The sequence below is a fragment of the Tursiops truncatus genome, chromosome 1, assembly GCF_011762595.2.
Source record: "Tursiops truncatus isolate mTurTru1 chromosome 1, mTurTru1.mat.Y, whole genome shotgun sequence".
NCBI lineage: Eukaryota > Metazoa > Chordata > Mammalia > Artiodactyla > Delphinidae > Tursiops > Tursiops truncatus.
Window position 1 is genome coordinate 72,341,911 of NC_047034.1, and position 20,304 is coordinate 72,362,214.

At 52.0% G+C, this 20,304-nt stretch overlaps 2 protein-coding genes across 6 annotated transcripts; one reads left to right on the plus strand and one right to left on the minus strand.

The window, feature by feature from the left end:
• Positions 1-6,080: 6,080 nt before the first annotated feature.
• CKS1B (CDC28 protein kinase regulatory subunit 1B) lies at positions 6,081-9,654 on the minus strand. Its single transcript, XM_033858001.2, has 3 exons — positions 9,499-9,654; positions 7,244-7,371; positions 6,081-6,601 (listed from the first exon to the last, which is right to left on the minus strand). The coding sequence occupies exons 1-3, from the start codon at positions 9,555-9,557 to the stop codon at positions 6,549-6,551; spliced, it is 240 nt and encodes a 79-aa protein (XP_033713892.1). The 5' UTR covers positions 9,558-9,654; the 3' UTR covers positions 6,081-6,548.
• Positions 9,655-9,894: 240 nt separating this feature from the next.
• Positions 9,895-20,215, plus strand: SHC1 (SHC adaptor protein 1). 5 transcript variants are annotated; one of them, XM_033857977.2, is made up of 14 exons: positions 9,896-10,053; positions 12,139-12,287; positions 13,497-13,664; positions 14,198-14,268; positions 14,795-14,858; positions 15,005-15,124; positions 15,392-15,445; positions 15,635-15,686; positions 15,852-15,978; positions 16,797-16,995; positions 17,083-17,152; positions 17,231-17,365; positions 17,510-17,748; positions 18,569-20,215. In XM_033857977.2, exons 3-14 carry the CDS (start codon positions 13,500-13,502, stop codon positions 18,695-18,697), a joined length of 1,425 nt encoding a protein of 474 aa, XP_033713868.1. In that variant the 5' UTR covers positions 9,896-10,053; positions 12,139-12,287; positions 13,497-13,499; the 3' UTR covers positions 18,698-20,215. The 5 variants fall into 5 exon arrangements, with proteins under 5 accessions (XP_033713847.1, XP_033713858.1, XP_073662970.1 ...); XM_033857956.2 differs by having other exon boundaries at positions 9,895-10,053; positions 12,139-13,664; XM_033857967.2 differs by having other exon boundaries at positions 9,895-10,053; positions 12,139-13,664; positions 17,234-17,365.
• Positions 20,216-20,304: the final 89 nt, after the last annotated feature.

Sequence of the window (20,304 nt, forward strand, 5' to 3'; positions counted from 1 at the left end):
GGCGGACTCTCAACAACTGCGCCACCAGGGAAGCCCCAAGAAGTACTTTTAGACCAGAAGCAAGTGAAATAAGAGGAAGCTAGGATAATGTGAGAATCCAAAGTGGACACGTGGCACTCCCTAGTCGCCGCCCTCACTCGTACCTCCAAGACCAATTAACTGGGAGAGGTTGTTTAAAAGTACTTCTTAAACTTTAACGCTCCTACGAATCATCTGGGGGCCTTTTCATTTTTTATTTTTAAATTATTTATTTATTTGGCTGCGTTGGGTCTTTGTTGGTGCGCGCAGGCTTTACTCTAGTTGTGCGGTGTGAGGGCTTATTGCAGCGGCTTCTCTTGTTGCAGAGCATGGGCTCTAGGCGCGGGCTCAGTAGTTGTGGCACAAGGGGTTAGTTGCCCCGCAGCGTGTGGGATCTTCCCAGACCAGGGCTCAAACCCACGTCCCCGGCATTGGCAGGCAGATTCTTAACCAGGAAAGTCCCCATGGGAGCCTTCTTAATATGCTGTTTAAATCTACAGGATTCATGCGGTTTGGGTGGGGCCTGAGATCTGCATTTAACAAGCTCTCATTGTTGTGGTCCTAAGGCGGGTTGAAAAAGAATTTCCAGACACGAGGCAGGATGAAATAAGATAGAATTTATTAGATGGAAGGGTTGCTGCCAGAACAGCAGGCCGACTTCCTAGCAGTCTGGCAGAGTCAAGCCCGAACATGTGCTATTGATCAGTTTTTATACCCAGAAAACAAAAGAATGGTCCGGGGTGAAAATTTCGTTTACTGATTGGCTGAGGCACTTACACCTTCCTTCTATCTGGTGAGAGTGGGACAGCCCAGATGCCTTTCCTTATTTGAGACAGGTTCCGTTGCCCAGGTGGGTGTTGGCCAGGTGGGCTCAGGAATTTCATAACCATCTCAACATAGTGGGGAGGGCGATTTAAGAGTCTGGTAGGGGGTGTAACGCTGCAACTTTTTCATGCAGGGTCAGTCTTTGTCCTTGAAGCATCATTGTCCTTGGAGCACCACATTCCCCCTTCTATTTATAGGGCCAATTCCTTGGCCCTATTGGGTACCCTGCTCATATCTACCTAACTGCCTAATTGCCTCTCAGGCATTCTGGAACCCCTTTGTGAGAAGGGGTGACAAACTCTCTGGCTGCTTCCTGCTGAGCAGGGGCATCATGGGGCCCTGGGTTCCCGTTGCCTGCTCTCTGTCAGGGTGTATCTAGGGAGGAGTGTGGGCCCCATGTAAAGTGATGGCGGCTTGTTCAAGGGGTTGTACGAGTGTTGTCTGGCCGGTGTTTTTGTTGCATCACCATTTGTATTCTGGAAGAGACAAACTTAACAAGGAGGTTAAAAATACATGGCCCGAAAATCGGTCTGGACCTTGCCTGATTGATTAACCAAAAAACAGCAATCTTCCTTTAACACTGCACAAGTCCCTCCCTGATAAGCCGTTAGGAGGTCCTGAGCTCTTCTATTTTGTAAAACCACTCCTGTTAGAGAATTTATTTGTTCTTGTAGCATGTTAATTTGAGCTGCTAGGTTGGCAATCTGTTGTGTGAGTTCAAGAGAGAGCTGTTGGGCAGTGAAAATAGAGTTTAAGAGTCCTGCTGAGCCTGTTCCCACCCTGTTAGGAGGATCGAGGAACGACCAGTGGGACAATGGCGAGTGGGACCAGAGAAGGAAGTCAGGGCTGAATAAGTAGCCCCTGTGTCAATTAGAAAGGTTATATTAGCCCCTGCCACATCCAGGGTTACCCGGGGCTCCTCCAGTCTTATGGGGAACATAGGGTCCTGTAGGTTGAGCCTCAGACACCTTCAGTCATCCACATCCAGGAGCCCCAGATCTACAGTGCAATCCGGTTCTTGCTCCTGGTAGTCAATTACCACTGACAGGGGTAATTGGTTTTGACCTCGGCCCACGGGGGCTGGGACCGAAAAACCCCGAGTGTTGGGTGGTTGTGGAATTGGCCTACCAGCTTGAGGGCGGCAGGGACAACTCCTCTTCCAGTTGGCCCTTTTGATGATAAGGGCGTCTGATATCGGGTGGTGGGGTGTGGCAGTTCCTGACAGTGTGCCCCTGCTGACTGCATTGGTAGCAGGTCCACGGTGGTTTCTGAGATGGGAGAGGGGCTCCCGTGGGTCCCTGTTGTGGGAGGGACTGAGTAATGGCAAGAGCCATATACTGAGTGTGTCGTTTTAATTTTTCCTCCTCTCTCAGTTCTCGTCTGTTCCTAGAAGCCTCCTCCCTATTGTTAAAAACCTTCAAGGCCGTGTCAAGTAGGACAGAAAATGGGGTTTGTGGCCCTTGCTCTAGTTTCTGTAATTTCTGTTTTATGCTTGGGGATGCCTGGCTTACAAAGTGAACTGCAAGTACAGCCTGACCTTCAGGGGTCTCAGGGTCTAGGCTGGTGTATTTCCTCATAGCCTCGACTAATTGGGCCTGAAAAAGGGCCAGATTCTCAGAGGGTTCCCGTGTGACTTCTCTGAGTTTATTATAATTGACAGGTTTGATGATTGCCTTTTTCATACCTTCTAGTAGACAGGTAGTCGTGTAATGTCTCCTAGTGAGCCCTCCTGCTGGCCCATTTTTATTTTCCTGGTATCTCCATCTTGCGTCTGCCCATGGGACTGCCTCTGCCCCTGCTCGGTTCTCATTAGGATTTCGAGCGTGTGCCTCATCTGCCCAGGCCTGAGCCACAGCCCAGATCCTGGCATTTTCCTCGTGATGCAGCAGGTAGCTAGGACCACGTGGATATCTGGCCAAGTTAAGTCAAAGGTTATAGTTAGGGCCTGGAAGTCCCTTATGAACATGGAGGGGTCCTGGCTAAAGGAGCCCAGTTTCCCTTGAATATGAGAGAGATCAGACATGGAGAAGGGGACATGAACTCTGATAGCACCTAGGTCTCCGTTAGCAACCTCTCGTAGGGGAAGCATATCGGGACTCGATTCAGAGCATTGGGCTACTGGTGACTGAGTGTGGGGCAGGGGTGGAAGGTCTGCTTCTGGGTACAGGGGTGGGGGTTGGGGAGCAGAAGGTTGAGGAGGAGGCTGGGGAGATCGGGGACAAGAAGGGTCATCCAAGATATCTGGTGGAGGGGGAGATGGGGAGGGACGAGGTAGTGAAGCTGAAGGAGGAGGGTGGGGAGGACGAGGCATTAAAGCGGCAATGGAGAAACACATGTGACAGGAGTCCCTCAGGCTCAGATTCTGACCGAGGGCCATGAAGGGCTGGACATATGGAACCTCGGAATCCTTTGCTAGTTTCCAACAACAGAGATCAAGTTGGAGGATCATGTTGTAATTTAGCGTCCCATTAAGAGGCCATTGTTCTTGGTCCCTCAGTTTGTATTGGGGCCAAGCCGTGTTACAAAAGAAAATGAGCCTCTTCTTTTTGAGACTGTCTGGATCAAATTCCTTACAATTCCTGAGAATATAAACAAGAGGTGAGTCTAAGGGGACAGATGTACCTGAACCCATTCTTAGCCCCAATGCCATAGAATGGGGCTACTGAGAATCACTGACAAGCAAAAAGGCAAAAATCACTGACAGGCAAAAAATCACTGACAGGCATATGTGCCCTCTTTGTCTCAGTGATGTCTCTGTGCGACTTAGGCACAAAAATGCTTACTGTCTCAGCTGTCACGTCCGACTGAGGTGGCCAGAGCAGTGAGAAACCGTGCGGCCAGGGCATCAGTGACCAGAGAGGGGAATCCCCGGACGCCAGCCGGGAATTGACTCACCGTTATTAGACTCTCAGGGATGGGAAGGAGTTCCCGGGACGACCTAGAGGCGGTGAGGTCCTTTGGAGTCAGTCCGAGCTGAGGAGAAAGAAGCAGAAGCGACAGAAAAGAGGACTGAGGATTCCACCTTCTATCCCTACCGAGGAGGCGGTGGCCAAGGGACTGGGGGCTGTGTGTTTTGCTTTGTCCACAATGTGCCTCGCGTTGCATGGAAGTTGTCTTGCTGGGGGCAGACGCTCTAATAGCCTGGTCCGTTCCGTGACCCCCTTATCCTTTCACGGGAGTCTTCAAGCAGCAGGCACCCTAATGGCTTTTAAATGCCTTACCCGTGCCCGCACGATACCCTTTGGCCTAGTCCTCAGTCGGAAGGAAGACAGAGGGATCCTCACCTGCTCTGGGAGGCAGTTACTGGGGCAAAGTGAACCGTGGAGCTTCGGAACACACAGGCTGTGGCCCTGGTCGGAGTTCCTCCTTTGCTTCCACAGCAACTTGCCTGTTCACAGAGGGTCCCAAGGAATGAGGAGAGGAGGTGGGGAAAGAGATGCCCCTGGAGATCCCCGTACAGGCCACCAAATGTTGTGGTCTGAACGCGGGTTGGAAAAGAATTTCCAGACACAAGGCAGAATGTAAAGAAGATAGAATTTATTAGAGGGAAGGGTCGCTGCCAGAACAGTGGGCCAACTTCCTAGCAGTCTGGCAGAGTCAAGCCCGAACATGTGCTATTGATCAGTTTTTATAGCCAGAAAACAAAAGAATGGTCGGGGTGAAAATTTCGTTTACTGATTGGCTGGGGCACATACACCTTCCTTCTATCTGGTGAGAGTGGGACAGCCCAGATGCCTTTCCTTATTTGGGACAGGTCCCGTTGCCCAGGTGGGTGTTGCCCAGGTGGGCTCAGGAATTTCGTAACCATCTCAACGTGGTGGGGAGGGCGATTAAGAGTCCGGTAGGGGGTGTAACGCTGCAACTTTTTCAGGCAGGGTCGTTCTTTGTCCTTTAAGCATAATTGTCCTTGGAGCACCACACTCCTGTCATGCTGATGCCACTGTTTTCTGTAGTAAAGCTCTAAAATTCATTCATTTAGAGGACTGCTGAACCACACCTGGCCTCATTTTACTCTCCTAAAACCCCTCTAAGATAGATATGATGCCCATTTTACATATGGGCAACAGGCTCAAAAAGGTGAAGGGATGCCATACAACAACCACAAAACACTACAGTGAATGGTAGAGCCAGGCTTCTAGACCCTTCTTTCTCAAATAATAAGCCCCGTGTTTTTTCCAATTAAGAGAGTCTCAGCTCTAAAAAAACAAAGTCAGGCTTTCCTAATGACGTAAGCCATATATGCTACATCATCTTTCTTAGTAATGGTGATATTTGACAAGCCCCGCCCCCCTCCCCGAAACATCAGCTCTGGTCTGATCCTTTACAGTGGGTTCTCAAGCTTAAGTATGCACCAGAATCACCTAGAGAGCTTGTTAAAATGTCACTAGGTTCTACCCTCAGAGTTTGATTCAGTAGGTCTAGGGTGGAGCCCAAGAATGGACACTTCTAAGGAGTTTCCAGGTGATGTTGATGCTTCTGGTCCAGGGACCACACTTGAACTACTACTGCTCTAAGGAAAAAATGAATGGAAGACAGAAGTGGGAAGATTAATCTCCCTTACTTAGCACTTCTGTTCAAAGTAGAGGGTAAACTATTATTTGGCGAAATGTTTTCTCAAATAGCCACAGTTTACAACTGTTTTCTCAAAGGTTAGTGCTGTAACTACCTGTGTAAGAATGCTTGAAATTCCCTCATCCAGGCCACACCCCAGACCAATTAAGTCAACTTCCCTGGGAATGACTTAGCCATCAGCACTTTTAAAGCTACCCAGGTGATTCCAATGTTCAGCCACGGTGAGAACCACTGAAAACACCCCCAAACCATTGTGCGGAGTGAACAGGCCAGAGGTGTGCCTGAGCCTTAGGCTGGTCAGGAAGTGGAGTGCACTAGCAGCCTCTGGCTGACAGCCTCCTCCCTTGTGTACCCTTCAAAAATCAGGACTACGTTAATGGCAGCATCCCTGACTGAAGAAAAGAATTCATTTGTTTTGATGAGATGAAGTCCCCATATAACCTCTTTCTTAGGCCTGTAGTTAGAGTGAAATATATTTCAGTAGATGTTTGACAGCAAAGTCTGCTTAAAGTAGATTAAAAACCAGTTACCTGAATGTTGAAATAAACCTCATTATTAACAAAGAGCTGAACTTCATTATCTCACTGAAGGGTATATAATTAGAACCATGATAGTGAATGTGATGCTTGCCCTGAGAGGGAGAAAAAACCTTTACAATGAGAGAATTAGATTATAAAAACTTCCTCTTTAATCAAGGCTTTTTAACATGGAACAGATTTCTTGAATAAAATGGAAAGTTTCCAACACATTGAAACATAAATCACCATACATACAACACCTGGCAGAAAAAAAAAACAGAAAGTTTACACAATCCCTGTAACAGCCACGGTCTTATATTCTTAGATGCTTCCTCCATCTGCCAAGTGTGTTCTGCTGGATACAGAGCTCACATTGGTTTTGGGGGTCACACTTAGCTGAGGCTGCAACCCAAAGAGCAGTTGTCCGGCTGGGCCATGGTCCTGTTGGTTCTGCTCAAGAAGCAAAGCAGTCTCCAACACGTTCAAACAGTGTACTGAACATCCTTTAAATATCAAAGTGAGAAACAGGAAGGCAACATAATAATGTCATCAGAAAGATGTTAGCAAATGAGGACAGCTGTATAAAGCATGAGGCTGAAAAGTGGCTCCCCAGCTTCATTTCTTTGGCTTCTTGGGCAGTGGCCGCCGGAACAGCAAGATGTGAGGTTCTGAAAGAGTGAGTGAAATCTAAGAGACAAGCTCACATCATCCTATGCACAACCTATAGTATCTCCCACTCCCACTTCCCAGGTATCACCCACTCAGATCTTTACAACTAAATTAAGATTTAAGCATATGGCCTTAGAAGCAGACCCCGAAGCCTGGCCTGTGTGCCAAGTACAGAATTGTCAGTATCAGTTCTCTTGCTATGTTTGTGCAGCCCCGGGGCGTCCTTTATTAGTTTTGTCTGGCAGTTTGGTGTCTGGTGTCTTATCAAGAAATATACTCTCCTTGGTTTATTTGGAACACATCCCCAAATTCACTTTCTGATGGAGAATGAAGCAGGGGCCATAACCTCTACCAGTGTATATGTAGCCTTAAAAAAAAAAAAAAATCCTCTGACCAAATTAGAGATTAAAGGAGGTTTTTTCAGTGACAGGTTGTTTCTGAACTTCCCAGATACTTTCTTATTTTTTTTCTTATTTTTCTTATTTTTTTTTTCTTATTTACTTTCCTGTTTTTCTAGATGGCTGGTGAGTTAAGAAACTAGTAAATCATCCCCACTTTCCCCCTATTTCTTTGGGTTATGCAACCTTATCATTCCTTCATTTCCTCAGTCCTACATGGTTGCTTTCTGCCATTGCACTGACCTGGTTCATGGATCATATAATGGACCCATCCCTGACTCTGCTGAACGCCAAGATTCCTCCATTCAGATTCAGACATCAAATGGGTTTTAGGGACCAGCTTGGCTATGTCCTTGGGCAACATCACATGCCTGTAACAGAAACATGGGAAGGTGGGGAATCTGTATCAGTACTGGGTACAGTATGTCAGACGAGTGCCTGCATATAAAGCCAAGAGAGGCAAGAAAAGACAAACCAGTTCGTAATGGCAGGGAGTTTATATAATCTTATTGTGGGGCAGAGGCAGCTAGAAATAAAGGCCAAGATACCTACATTCTCACAAAAGTATATTAAAAAGTACACATCAATAAATAACACCAGTGAATGAGCACCTAAATTCCAGACACTGTTGATATATTGACTCTGCCTTCTCGGAGCTTATAGTCTTCTAGTTGATGACCCTAATATAATGGGAACCCCACAACACACACACACACACACACACACACACACACACACACACACACACACACACACACACACACACACACACACACACACACACACACACACACACACACACACACACACACACACACACACACAAAATAAGTAAAGGCAATTTTGAACAGAATTGTAAGGAGGAAGGGAGAGAAGTAATTTCACGGAGAGGAAAGGCCTATCAGGGAAGAGTCAGAACAAAGGGTGAAATATATCTTATCCTTTAAGATCTATCCTAACTTCATTTTCCTAACTCTGAAGGGATGTGCCATGAGATTTCTTTGGGGGGAACTCCATGCTTTTCTAACCAAGGATAAGTCTCCTTTCATGGCAAAGAAATTACTACTCTGACATGAATTGGGGTGATTCAGACTTCATCATTTTCAATGAAAATGTACTGAATGCTCTCTCTGTGCTAAGTAAAAGGGATTTTTTTCCCCCAAAGAGTCAATTCTAGTCTAAATGTCTGAAAATAGCTTACATCTTAACAAGTCCCTGGCATAAAGACTGGCTTCCATACCTATTTAGACCAAAAAAACAAACAAACCCTTTTCTTAAACCAAATATCACTGCCAAGACTTACATCTTCCAGGGGATGAAATTAGTGATGTTTCTCTAGCCCTGCAAAGACATTATAAGCACTTAATTTTAGTTAGCCTAGTTCAGATGTAGAGAAAAACAGCTGAGGAAAAGAAAGTTAATTGGGTCCAAACAGGGCCGGGGGGCCTTTCCCAAGGATTTGGCATAAAAATAATACAAATAGTGTGTTTGTCAGCAGACACTGAGTTCTCCAGAAGGCCCAGAGCCCTGCACTAGGCTGAAGAAACACAAGGAAAGCAAGCTTCCAGTTGTTTTAAGTATTACGCTTCATATAGATTGGTCGAATGCCAATATTTGTAGAATTCTTTGTCTTCCCTAATTTTCTAATCTAGAATTATGGATTTAGGGTTTATCAAATGCAAACTATAGGGAGTCCTTTCTTCACCATGCTTGGCAAGTTGTACGTGCTCCCACCACAATCTGTACATAGTTCTATCATACCAATTATCACCTTCTTTCTGCTATTTGTCATTACTTCCACAGATTTTTAGGTTTGTTGAAAGCAGAGACCATGGCTTATCCTTGCACTTTAGTAGAACACCTGAAACCTATAAGCACTCCATAACTGTTTCCTAAGTAGATGCCCTTCAAATATTTGACGGGAATCTATTAGGTCTATATTAAGTCTTTTCTCAATGCTCCTGGCCGGTTTTATTCCACTCCAATTCTTCGAAGCCCACTTCCTAAAACAAGCCAGGCAACCACGCCCCCTTTCCATGAATTAATAAGCAACACTCAGGCTCTCTCAGAACTCCCCTCACTTTGAAGCCTCGAGGAAAATTCGGGATCCGCCTTTGCCACCTTCTCCCAGGAGGCTCTACGGTGTTGCCATGATACAAGTAGTCTCAAGAAGGCAAATTCAATTTGCTCAATGAAGGTGAGAGAATGATCCAGAAACCCGCAAAGCTGAGGGTGGTCGGCACTCTAATACTCTAACCACGTCCACCCACGCCTCCTCCCAACAGGAGAGCTTACTCCAAATTCTCTACCACTTTAGGGTTTCTTTTACGATCGCACCCTACCCTTCGCGCATGCGCCTTACGCTCTCATTGCTCGCACCCATTCCCTTCATCTCCCGCGCATGCGCCATTCTGTAGCTTCAGTCCGCGTTACTAACTCCTCGTGCCCTCACTTTTCAAAGCTCACGACCTTGTTATTGCCCCCGCGCCGGCACTAACCGGTACTCGAACTCCTCGTCGTCGTATTTGTCCGAATAGTAAATCTGCTTGTGCGACATAATCACCCTGCCTGAGGACCGTCAGCCCCGCACCGCCAACCTCCAAACAACTCCCAGCAGCACGCGCTCCCACCCTCTTTGGCCTCGCTTTCAAACACACCGCCCGCGCTTTCTATTGGTCATTCTGGCGGAAGGCGGGACAACCCCACCTTCAAGCCTCCGATTGGCTTAGATTTGCTTCTCCTTGAGTCCTTATTGGAGTGCACTGCCTACGTTGCTCAAGAACAAACGTAGGTCAAAAATAGGCCTCTTATTGGCTATCACGGCTCCTGTGCGCGTTCTCGTGCTGCCATTGGCTGACACGGGAAAGTGGGACGGGTGAAGGAGGGACGATGGTAGAGGGTCAGGGGTTAGTGAGGCCGGAAGTGAGTGCAATAAAGTTTCTCCAGGGAGGCCGGGCCCGGGGAGAAAGTTGGAGCGGCGACCTAAGAAGGCAGTGGCGTGATCCGGAACCAAATCGGCCCGCGGTGCGGTGCGGAGACTCCATGAAGCCCTGGTGAGTTGGGACTTTTTTTCTCCTTAGGTGACCCACTCCTCCTCCCCGGAACCCCTCTCCCGGGACCCTACTTCCGGTCTTCACTTATAAGCCCCGCCCCTGCGACCCCCTCCCCGGAAGTCCCACCTCCCAACTTCAGGGGGCTCCCCGAACCCCGACTTGTTTTCTATTTATTGTCCCCGACCCCACTCTGTCGCCCGACTTTCCTGGAAGTCCCACCCCCAGACATGCTTCCAGGTCCTACTACTAGAAACCCTACGTTAGTCCTTCCAATTCCCCGAAACTCCGCCTCCTAGCGACGATTCTCCGCCAACTCCTGTCTATCAAAAAGCCTATCTCCCGAAAGGGCAGAGCCCTGCCCCTCAAAGAACTATTCGAATTCAAGAAGCCACGCCTCTCTAGGGGTTCCTCCCCTCTAGAAGCCCCGCCCCTTCTTTAATCCACGTCTGATTGTCCAGAAGCCTTGCCTCCTGGGAGTCTCTCTGATGCTCGCGTCCTGAGAGGGCCACGCCCCCTCAGGAGCGTTATCCCTGTAGGACCCGGGTCATCGCCTCAGAAGCTTTGTCTTCAATCCCAGAAACTTCACCTGTTTAACATTTCCTTGTTCTTTTTCTCTTTGGGGACTTTGGCTCAGTTTTCCTGAGCTCTCATGCTCCATTGGGTAGGAAGTCAGAAGTTCACATCTCTGGCTCTGAGGAGTCAGAGATTAGAGGCAGCCCTTTTCCTCTCCCTTACCCTCTTCCAAGGGTGGACCTACTTGAAGGGGGCTGGACTTGGGGTTTGGTACGAGAGTGGGAGGGAGACTCGCTCATAGATTCCCAGCCCCACTCCCAGGACCGACTCCACCCCAGAAACAGCTGTTTGTCTCATACCTGTACGTCGGGAGCTGGGTAGGGCCACGGATTTGTTGGTGTGTAACATGTGGGTGTGACAGGAGAGAAAGTTTTCCACCACCAGAAAACGGTGGCTTGGAGTGGGTGTAGGTAATAGTGTCCTTTTTGCTGTTTGATTTTTTTTTTTAAGGGACTCTTCAGGCCCCACCACTTCTCTGGCTCTTCCCCTCCCCCTAACCGGAGTTCTAGTCTGGGCATTCCTCCTGGTCCCGCTTGCCCAGCCTTCCCTTCTGGAAACATTCCTGAGCTTTCGCCATTTCCTGCTACTTTCCGCCGCTCTTGCCTCCTCCTCCCTGCTGGGCTGAGAAGCCACACGCAGCTTCTTCCAGTCACCCGGATTCCCAGTAGCAATCTCCTTTCTTCCTACATAAATTTAAAAAGCCCTACTTCCTCTTTCTTTTCTAACAATGCTCACACCTGTTGGTCATTCCCTGCTTCTGGATCCTGCAGGCACCCATAGAATGCCCACCTCTAAAGATGAGGACATCCTGGTGTGTGTGTGTGTGTGATGGGGGTGTGAGGCTTTGGCAGAATACTTTCCTCATTCTCTCTATGCCTGGGCGCTGAGTCTTTAGGAAACAGTGATAGAATTTCTTCTCGGGAGTGGTGCATGGAGTGGCAAAGCTCTCCTTGGAGGACTAAGTGGGAGGTGATAAGCACAGTATCTAACATGTTTTAAGTGCTAGTGTTGTTCATTGCTATAATCATATGATAATTTGCATCTTTTTATATTCTGAAGTAAATTTAAGGATAGGTAATTCTGCGGTGAGCCTGGGGGGTTATATGTATCTTTTACAACTACTTTTTTGGGTCACTTTCCAACTTCCTTTATGGCCCCCTTGAGCAGAGCTGTGGAGCAGAGCTGTGGGCGGAAGGAATGGGTTTGGGACTGTTCCCTGTGTCCATCCTCAGTCCTTCTCCTGGCACCCCTTTCTCCTTAGCAGATTTGTCTTGTGCCCCCTCTGTCCCTTCATGGCCTGTAGCCCCCACTTCTCTTGGAGAACTGTTGCACTCTCCCATTTCCTCCAGCCAGACTCTGCCTCTGGCGTGAGGGGCATCATGCTCTGTGGTGGACACCTGCACCCTTCCCAGTCACTACTGCAAGAGGAGGGGTATGAGCTTACCCGCAGGTCCAGGGAGCTGACCTTAGTGTCAATGCCCTGGCCGCCCCCACCCCTTCTACCCTTGACAGCTTGCTTCGCTGTGGAAAGGGGGACAGAAGAGTGCTTGGCATGGGCCGCTGCTCCTTGGCATGGTAGGCGCCATGCATGGAGAACAAGCCTCCACCAGCCTGTCCTCTGCTCCAGCTCCTGCCTGGTGGCTCCCTGATGCACCACCCAGGTTGGACTTTATTCCCCTTACTTCACCAGCTTTGCCCTTCCTCTTGGCCCCTCCCTGCATCCACTGGGACCACGTCCTTCCTTTTCCCATTTCTTTAGCTCCTTCCACAGCTGTGGTAGCAGAGGATGCTAATGGCCCAGGCTCCCTGGGGCTGCCACCCCATGTGTGATAGTGGTGGGGGGTCGCCGGGGGTGGCCGGGGCTGGAGGAGGAGGGAGTTTGAGTGTTCAACTAGGACAGGAAGGGAATTGCTGAGCTCAGGAATCCCCTCCCTTTCCCACCCCCAGCTGCCTCTGTTTCCTCCCTTATTCCCCCCGCTGCCCTCCCTTAGTTTCCTGCTCCCTTTGGCCTGCCTATGTCTGGTTTGGATTGATGCAGACCTCCTCTTGCCACCCTCCTTTCCTTCTCACTCCTCCATCCTTCCCTCCCACTCCCACTTTATTCCTCTCCAGATTACTTGTTGTTTGTACCGGGGCGGGGCGGGGTGGGGGCGGGCATGGATCGCTCTGCCCTGTAAGAGTTCTGGGTTGGGGCAGTGCTGGAGGCTTAGCCCCTCAGAGCCTGTGAGTCAGCACTGTCCTCGGGATTGGTCTCTCCCCTTAGCTCCCCGCCCCTGGGGAGGAGCCAGTCAGCTCTAGGTCCAGCCTGTTCTCCTCACAGCTAGAGAAGAGGCTCCACGCTGGGCGGGGATGGGGCCTGAAACTCTCTGGGTCTGAGCCTGGGGAGCCAGAGCCACTTGTCCCTCTCCCTCCCCAGGACCCTTGAGATCCCTGGGCCAGAGAGGTCCGATCAGGCTAAGGGCCTGGGATGCCCCCTGCCTGGCCCCCTTGCCCTGACTGGCAGGGGGGCCAGGCTGGGCAGCAGCCTTCCTCTCACTCCAGCCATGGATCTCCTGCCCCCCAAGCCCAAGTACAACCCACTTCGGAATGAGTCTCTGTCATCGCTGGAGGAGGGAGCTTCAGGGTCCACCCCACCGGAGGAGCTGCCTTCCCCATCAGCCTCGTCTCTGGGGCCCATGCTGCCACCTCTGCCTGGGGACGATAGTCCCACTACCCTGTGCTCCTTCTTCCCCCGGATGAGCAACCTGAAGCTGGCCAACCCGGCTGGGGGGCGCCTGGGGCCGAAGGGGGAGCCAGGAAGGGCAGCCGAGGATGGGGAGGGGATCGTAGGGGCAGCCATGCCGGACTCAGGCCCCCTGCCCCTCCTCCAGGACATGAACAAGCTGAGTGGAGGCGGCGGGCGCAGGACTCGGGTGGAAGGGGGCCAGCTGGGGGGCGAGGAGTGGACCCGCCACGGGAGCTTTGTCAATAAGCCCACGCGGGGCTGGCTGCATCCCAACGACAAAGTCATGGGACCCGGGGTTTCCTACTTGGTTCGGGTGAGTGAACATCCTCCCTCCCACTTCCTCCAGTTCCTCTGCTCACTAGTCTTTTTTTTCCTGCTCTTCCCCAGCAACTCCTTTGGTTTCTGTGTCCTGTTTCTTAAACCTTTCTTGCCCCTTCTCTGATTCTTTCGCCCCTTCCCTTCCAGCTCTGTCTGGGGCCCCTTCCTTCTTGTGACTCCCCCACCCCCACCCTGCCATGCTTAGCACAAAGCCCAGCACAAGCCCTTAGTAAGTGTTGGAATGAGTGACTCTTGACTGTCCCCTCCAGTCTCCTCCCCCTTTCTGGAGATGTCACTCCATCCCACCCAGTGCCTGTCACTCCCCTCCGAATTCTCTTCCCACATGCATGAGGTCCCCCAAGCTTGCCTTCTCTCCTCACCCTGTTGTTCTGCACGTCGTGGGATGTATCCACGGGCAGTGGGCAGAACTTCTGCAACGTTACGGAACAAGCAGGGAAGAGTCCTGGGGCTCTTTGTGAAGAGGTGGGGGGAGGCGGCTGACTGTTCTCCTCCCGTCCCTCCCCTCAGTACATGGGATGTGTGGAGGTCCTGCAGTCAATGCGCGCCCTGGACTTCAACACCCGGACTCAGGTCACCAGGTTGGTGGGGCGGGGGGCGGAGTGTGGGGGTCCTGGGATTTGTGAGGGGAGGGGGGAGTGGGTCACTTGGCAGTGGCACTAGTGATGGCTCATCTTTGGGTGGTGAAGGGGATTGAGAGAAAGTTAGGGAAGGGAGTCGAAGTCTCAATGAAGAGAGGCAACTCTGACCTGGCTCCTTCTTGCTTATGCAGCCTGGGGGGTTGTGGGGGAGGTGGCAGAGGCAGCTGGCAGCTGGAGCTTGAGTGGAAAATGGGGGTAGATGGAAGGTTGCTGCTGCCTTTGGGAAGGGGATGGGACATTTGGTAGCTGGAAGGGGGTGGGCCCAGACCCACTGAGGCTCTAACCCAATCAGCCAGGAAGCGGCCTCTCAGTGTCATCAAATATTAAAGGCCCTTAATTCAATCCGCCACGACAAAGAGCCTGGAGTGCCCCTGGAGTCTGGCCTGGCCTTCCCCTCCCCCAGCCCTGTGGCAGCTCCAGCCGGGTGGGAGGCAGGCCATGGGTCTGAGTACCCCTCTTTCCCCAGGGAGGCCATCAGTCTGGTGTGTGACGCTGTGCCGGGTGCTAAGGGGGCAACAAGGAGGAGAAAGGTAGCTGGGGTCGATGGGGCTAGGGGCGCTGCCGGGAGAGGTGGAGGAGCAGGGGGAAGGCTGGTGTGGGGCGTGCGGGGAGGAGGCCAGGAGGCAGGGGTGTGCGGGGAGCCCCCAGCTTCTGAGATCCTTGGGCCCTTCCCTAGCCCTGTAGCCGTCCACTCAGCTCCATCCTGGGGAGGAGTAACCTGAAATTTGCTGGAATGCCAATCACTCTCACCGTCTCCACCAGCAGCCTCAACCTCATGGCCGCAGACTGCAAACAGGTTGGTGGACTAGGGCGGCAGGACCAGAAACATTGATGGGAGGGCTAAGTGAGGACCCGGTTATGAGGGCAAGAAACTCGGACAGAAGGCTTGGGAGCATCAGGACGGTAGGGAAGGAAGAGATTAGGAGGACATGGGTTGAGAAGCCAAAAGGATGAGACTGGGACCCCAGGGTCCTGGGCCAATGGTGGGGGGCGCCCAGTGGGCCCTGAGGCTGCCTGACACACGTCATTCCCTTCCTTCTCCATCCCCTGCCCTAACCCTCAGATCATCGCCAACCACCACATGCAATCCATCTCCTTTGCGTCTGGCGGGGACCCGGTGAGTTGGGGAATGGAGCACGGGTGGTGGGAGAAGAGTACGGGGCTAGGGGTTGGAAAGACACTGGCTAGAGAATAGAGCGTGCTAGGATTGAGGTGATATCTGAAGAGGACTGGGTTTGAGGGGTCAGGAGTGAGGTGGGGCTATGAAATTTAGCTAACTGGCCTCTTCTGACTCTGTCCACCCCAGGACACAGCCGAGTATGTCGCCTATGTTGCCAAAGACCCGGTGAATCAGAGAGGTGAGGCGTGGTGGGGAGCACTGGGTGGGGCCAGCTGTCCGAGAGGTAGGTGAGCAGGACCCTGCGGCTCCTGGCTGTGGAGGACAGACGACAAGGGCCTCTGTCTGCGCCTCCTCCTGGCCACGCTGCCCCCGAGCTCCCTGATGGCCTCTGCTGTGTCCCCAGCCTGCCACATCCTGGAGTGTCCCGAAGGGCTTGCTCAGGACGTCATCAGCACCATTGGCCAGGCCTTCGAGTTGCGTTTCAAACAATACCTCAGGAACCCGCCCAAGCTGGTCACCCCCCATGACAGGTGAGTGGGCCAGGGTTGGGGGGCGGCCAGCTCTTGGGCCCCAGACCGGAATTGGAAAAGTAGGTCTGCTCTTCCCACACTTGAGCTCAGAGAGGTGCAGGGAAGGAAATAACCTGTGCGCCCCTGCTTCCCACTTCCTGCTATTCTTAAGTTTCCTGTGGCCATCAGGAAGGTCTTTCGAGGCCCTGCCTGCTGCCGGGCCACCTCTTCCTGTCGTGTGCCCGTGGTGGAGCTGTAGTCCAGGACGTCCACGCTGCAGCTCTTCCCTGGCTAGATGGGCTTTTCTTTTCCCAGCCATCTCATTGCTGGTCTGTCCTTTTGTGCATTTCTCCATATTTAGTTTAGTTCTTCATTTTCTTGCCTCTAGAAGCCGTCAAGAATTTGGGTGAGGGAGGATGGCTCTTTCCTGAGATCCTTACCTTTCCCACCTCAGACCAGTAGTATTGAGTATTTAGAGGAGGTTAAACGACTCTGGAGCACCCCCCTCCCCGGTACTTACTGCTCCCCCTCCCTCTTGGGAGACAGCTTAATGATCAAGGGCATGACTTTAAAGACAAATCTGAATTCGTATCTCAGCTCCACCACCTTTTAGTTGTGAGACCTAAATCCTTTTACCCCTGACCCTCATTTTCCTCATCTATAAAATCGAAGAAGGAAATAATACCTACCTTATAGGGTTGCCAGGAGGATGAAATGATTATATATATGAAACACCCAGCCTCAGGCCTACCCCTCAGGGAATGCCCAGTATGTGACCGCTGTTCTGTCTGTTCTCCATCCTCTTACCCATGCTCTTCTCTTCCTCCTGTCCCTCCCAGGATGGCTGGCTTTGATGGCTCAGCTTGGGATGAGGAGGAAGAAGAGCCACCTGACCATCAGTACTATAATGACTTCCCTGGGAAGGAACCCCCTCTTGGGGGGGTGGTGGACATGAGGCTTCGGGAAGGAGTCCCCCAGGGGGCTGCTCGACCCACTCCACCCAGTGCCCAGACCCCTAGCCACCTGGGAGCCACGCTGGTAAGTTGCTTGCATGAAGGTGGGCTGGGCCCAGGAAGGCAGTGTCTGGTTAGGGCCTCTGGTCTCACCCTATTTTTGTCCCTTCAGCCAGTGGGGCAGCCTGTTGGAGGAGACCCAGAAGCCCGCAAACAGATGCTGCCCCCGCCACCCTGCCCAGGTATGAAGGGAGCTGAGAGGGGCAGAGTGGGGTGTGAGAAGCAGGGCGGGGATCACTGTAAAGCCTCCCTTTCCTCAGCAGGCAGAGAGCTCTTTGATGATCCCTCCTATGTCAATGTCCAGAACCTAGACAAGGCACGGCAAGCAGGCGGTGGGGCCGGGCCCCCCAATCCTGCCGTCAATGGCAGCGCGCCCCGAGACCTCTTTGACATGAGTGAGTGTGCCCCTCTCCTTCCTGCATCTGCGTCTTCTCACTTGGTTCCTCCTCTTTTCTTCCTGGCCTCCCCTCCCTGAGGGTCTGGCTCTTGAGCATGTGTTGTGCCAGCTGCCTCTTCTAGCCCTCTCTCTGTACCCCCAGAGCCCTTTGAAGATGCCCTGCGGGTGCCTCCACCTCCCCAGTTGGTGGCCATGGCTGAGCAGCTCCGAGGGGAGCCCTGGTTTCACGGGAAGCTGAGCCGGCGGGAGGCCGAGGCACTGCTACAGCTCAACGGGGACTTCCTGGTGCGGGAAAGCACGACCACGCCTGGCCAGTATGTGCTCACTGGCCTGCAGAGTGGGCAGCCCAAGCACCTGCTACTGGTGGACCCTGAGGGTGTGGTGAGTATCGCAGGGGTATGGGTGGGTGAGGCAGAGAGGAAGGTGCAGTACCCTCCTGTGCAGCCCTGTTCCTGCTTCACTGCTTTCTAGACTTCACCTGCTGGGCACCTCTATCTGAGCCTCCCCTGCTCTCAAGGTGCCTGGCATTCCCCCTCTAGTGGCTTAGGGTTCCTTCCCTTCTCACATCCCTGAACTTGAGCTGTTTTCCCTTCAGTCCCGGCCTATCCCCAAACTTTATGCCCATGAGTGCCGGAAGGTGCACATGTCACCTGAGTCCCTCTTTTGACAAATGAGAAAACCATCCTTAAGAGGTTGTGATGTTCAATGTCAGATGGTTAGAGGCTAGGCACCCCAAATCTCCTCTCAAGAGGAGCCAGGGGCCTCCCCAGCTTCTCCAGACTCAGGGCTCAGACCAGTGCTCTGTCTCCTGTCTGCACTGTCCCTCTGCCCCTCATAACTTTGGTCTCTCTTCTACAGCAACCTCAGCCTCCTTTGCATGTCTTTTTTGTACTGTGTATCCTCTTCTGAGACATACCACCTTCTTCCAGGTCAGGGGAGGAGTAGCTATCCCTCAGCTTCATGATTTCTGGGCTGATGTCCCCTCTGCCTTTTCCCAGTTCACTGACCTGCCCATTCCCACGGTTATCTCCAGCTTCTCTTTCTAGAGAAGCCTCAATGATCAGGACTGACGGCCCTCCCGCTTCTGCCATCTTTTTCTCCTGCCTCAACCCTCTTGAACATTCCAGCTTCCTCAGCTTTGGGGACTGAGGTCTTATTTGACTCTTCACCTGAATTGACCTTCTCCCTTCCCACTTCCCAGGTTCGGACAAAGGATCACCGCTTTGAGAGTGTCAGTCACCTCATCAGCTACCACATGGACAATCACTTGCCCATCATCTCTGCGGGCAGCGAACTGTGTCTCCAGCAACCTGTGGAGCGGAAACTGTGATCTGTCCCAGTGCTCTCTCCTAGAAGATACCCTGCGACCCCTTCCACCCTATTGTCCAATTCTCAGGACCTCACTTGGGAGTGTTCTGTGGGCTTGGCCTTGTGTAGGGATGGGGGTAGTGTGGACATTGGGTTCAGCGTCCAGCTGAGTGAGAGGGTTTGAGTCAGGAGCCAGGGGTAGAGTCCTGCTTCTCCCCAAACCTCACCAAAGTATTAATGTACAGAGTGGCCCCCTTCCCTGGGCCTTTCCTGTGCCAACTTGATACCCCCTTCCCCAAGGTGGGTGCTGGAGGCCTGGGCAGTGTGCCTCCTTGTAATGGGAAATGTCCTGTGGTGATAGGCCCAGTGGAGCAATCACCCTTCCAGGGAAGGGGAATGAATCACACCCTTAGTCTACCCCTGGGCTCAGGGTACCCCAGACCCCTCTCAACAACCCTCCCTCCCAGCGTTTAAACTTTGTGCCTTTGACCATCTGCTAGGTCTGAAGATATTTTATGCAAAGAGTTCTTGGGCCCCTGAAGTCAAGCATGGGGGTGCTGACACCTTGGCTTCTGGGACCCCGTCCTCTCCTTGCTCAGTACCCCCTCCTGTTTAGGTTGGGTGAACAGAGGCAGGAGTGGCAGCTGTCCCCTCTCCACCGGGATATGCAGCTCTTAGAGATTGCCTCAGAGCCCCCTCCCAGCCAGTGGGGAGATGGACCTGCCTCTTGCTCAGTGCCTCTTGGGTGGGGCCCCTCACCCCAGGGGGTCTATATATACATTTGGCGAGTCCATCCCCCCCCCCCATGTTGCATGCATGTTATACTCTAGAGCCAAAGTACAGCCCTTCCTCCTGTAGCCTCTGCCCTGCCTCCCCCTGCTGGGGTGGTGGGGGGATGACTGAAGTGTCATCCTAGGTGGATTTTGTGGAGGTGGGAACAGGGGCACTGAGACTCTAAAGCAGTAGACAATCCCCAGATACCATCGGTAGATTTGGAACTGCGTTTTTTATTTTATATGCATATATTTTAGGGCTGTAGATTTACTTTACTAATTTGTTTTCCATAGCTTATTCCTGAGCACAAAATGATAATAATCGATTTATACATCACCTTTTTGACTTTTCAAAGCCCTTTTACAACTATTGGCATTTTCCTCACCCTGGCCTTTGCCGGTAGCATTATCTTTTCTGAGAGACCAGAGGCCGAGTGTGAGCTAGGACTAGAGAAACTTGGACCTCCCACCGCGAGGCTGGGAGGCAGAAGTTTGGCTGAATGGATGTTAGTTTCACACGGGGCGGGCGGGGGCGGGGGCTTGGGGACACTTAAAACCTGCAGTTATTGAATCCCTTCTCCAGGCCGGGTCCTGCCGCAACGACAGAGGAGCCGGCCCTGCTCTGTCATTAGGCCTTGTGGATAAGGGAGCGTGGACTATCTAAATCCTCACCTCCCTTTTTTTTCTTTTCTTTTTGTTTGGATGTTTTCACGGGTCTCACTTATACCAAAGGGAAAGAATCTTCATTAAAGTCCATATTTCTTCTACCTCGGCCTCCTGGTCCCTGTCGCTGCCTATTGTTGGCTGTGGGCCCCCCGTGGCGGGAGGCCGAGGCCGCCTCGGGGCGCGGTGCGGC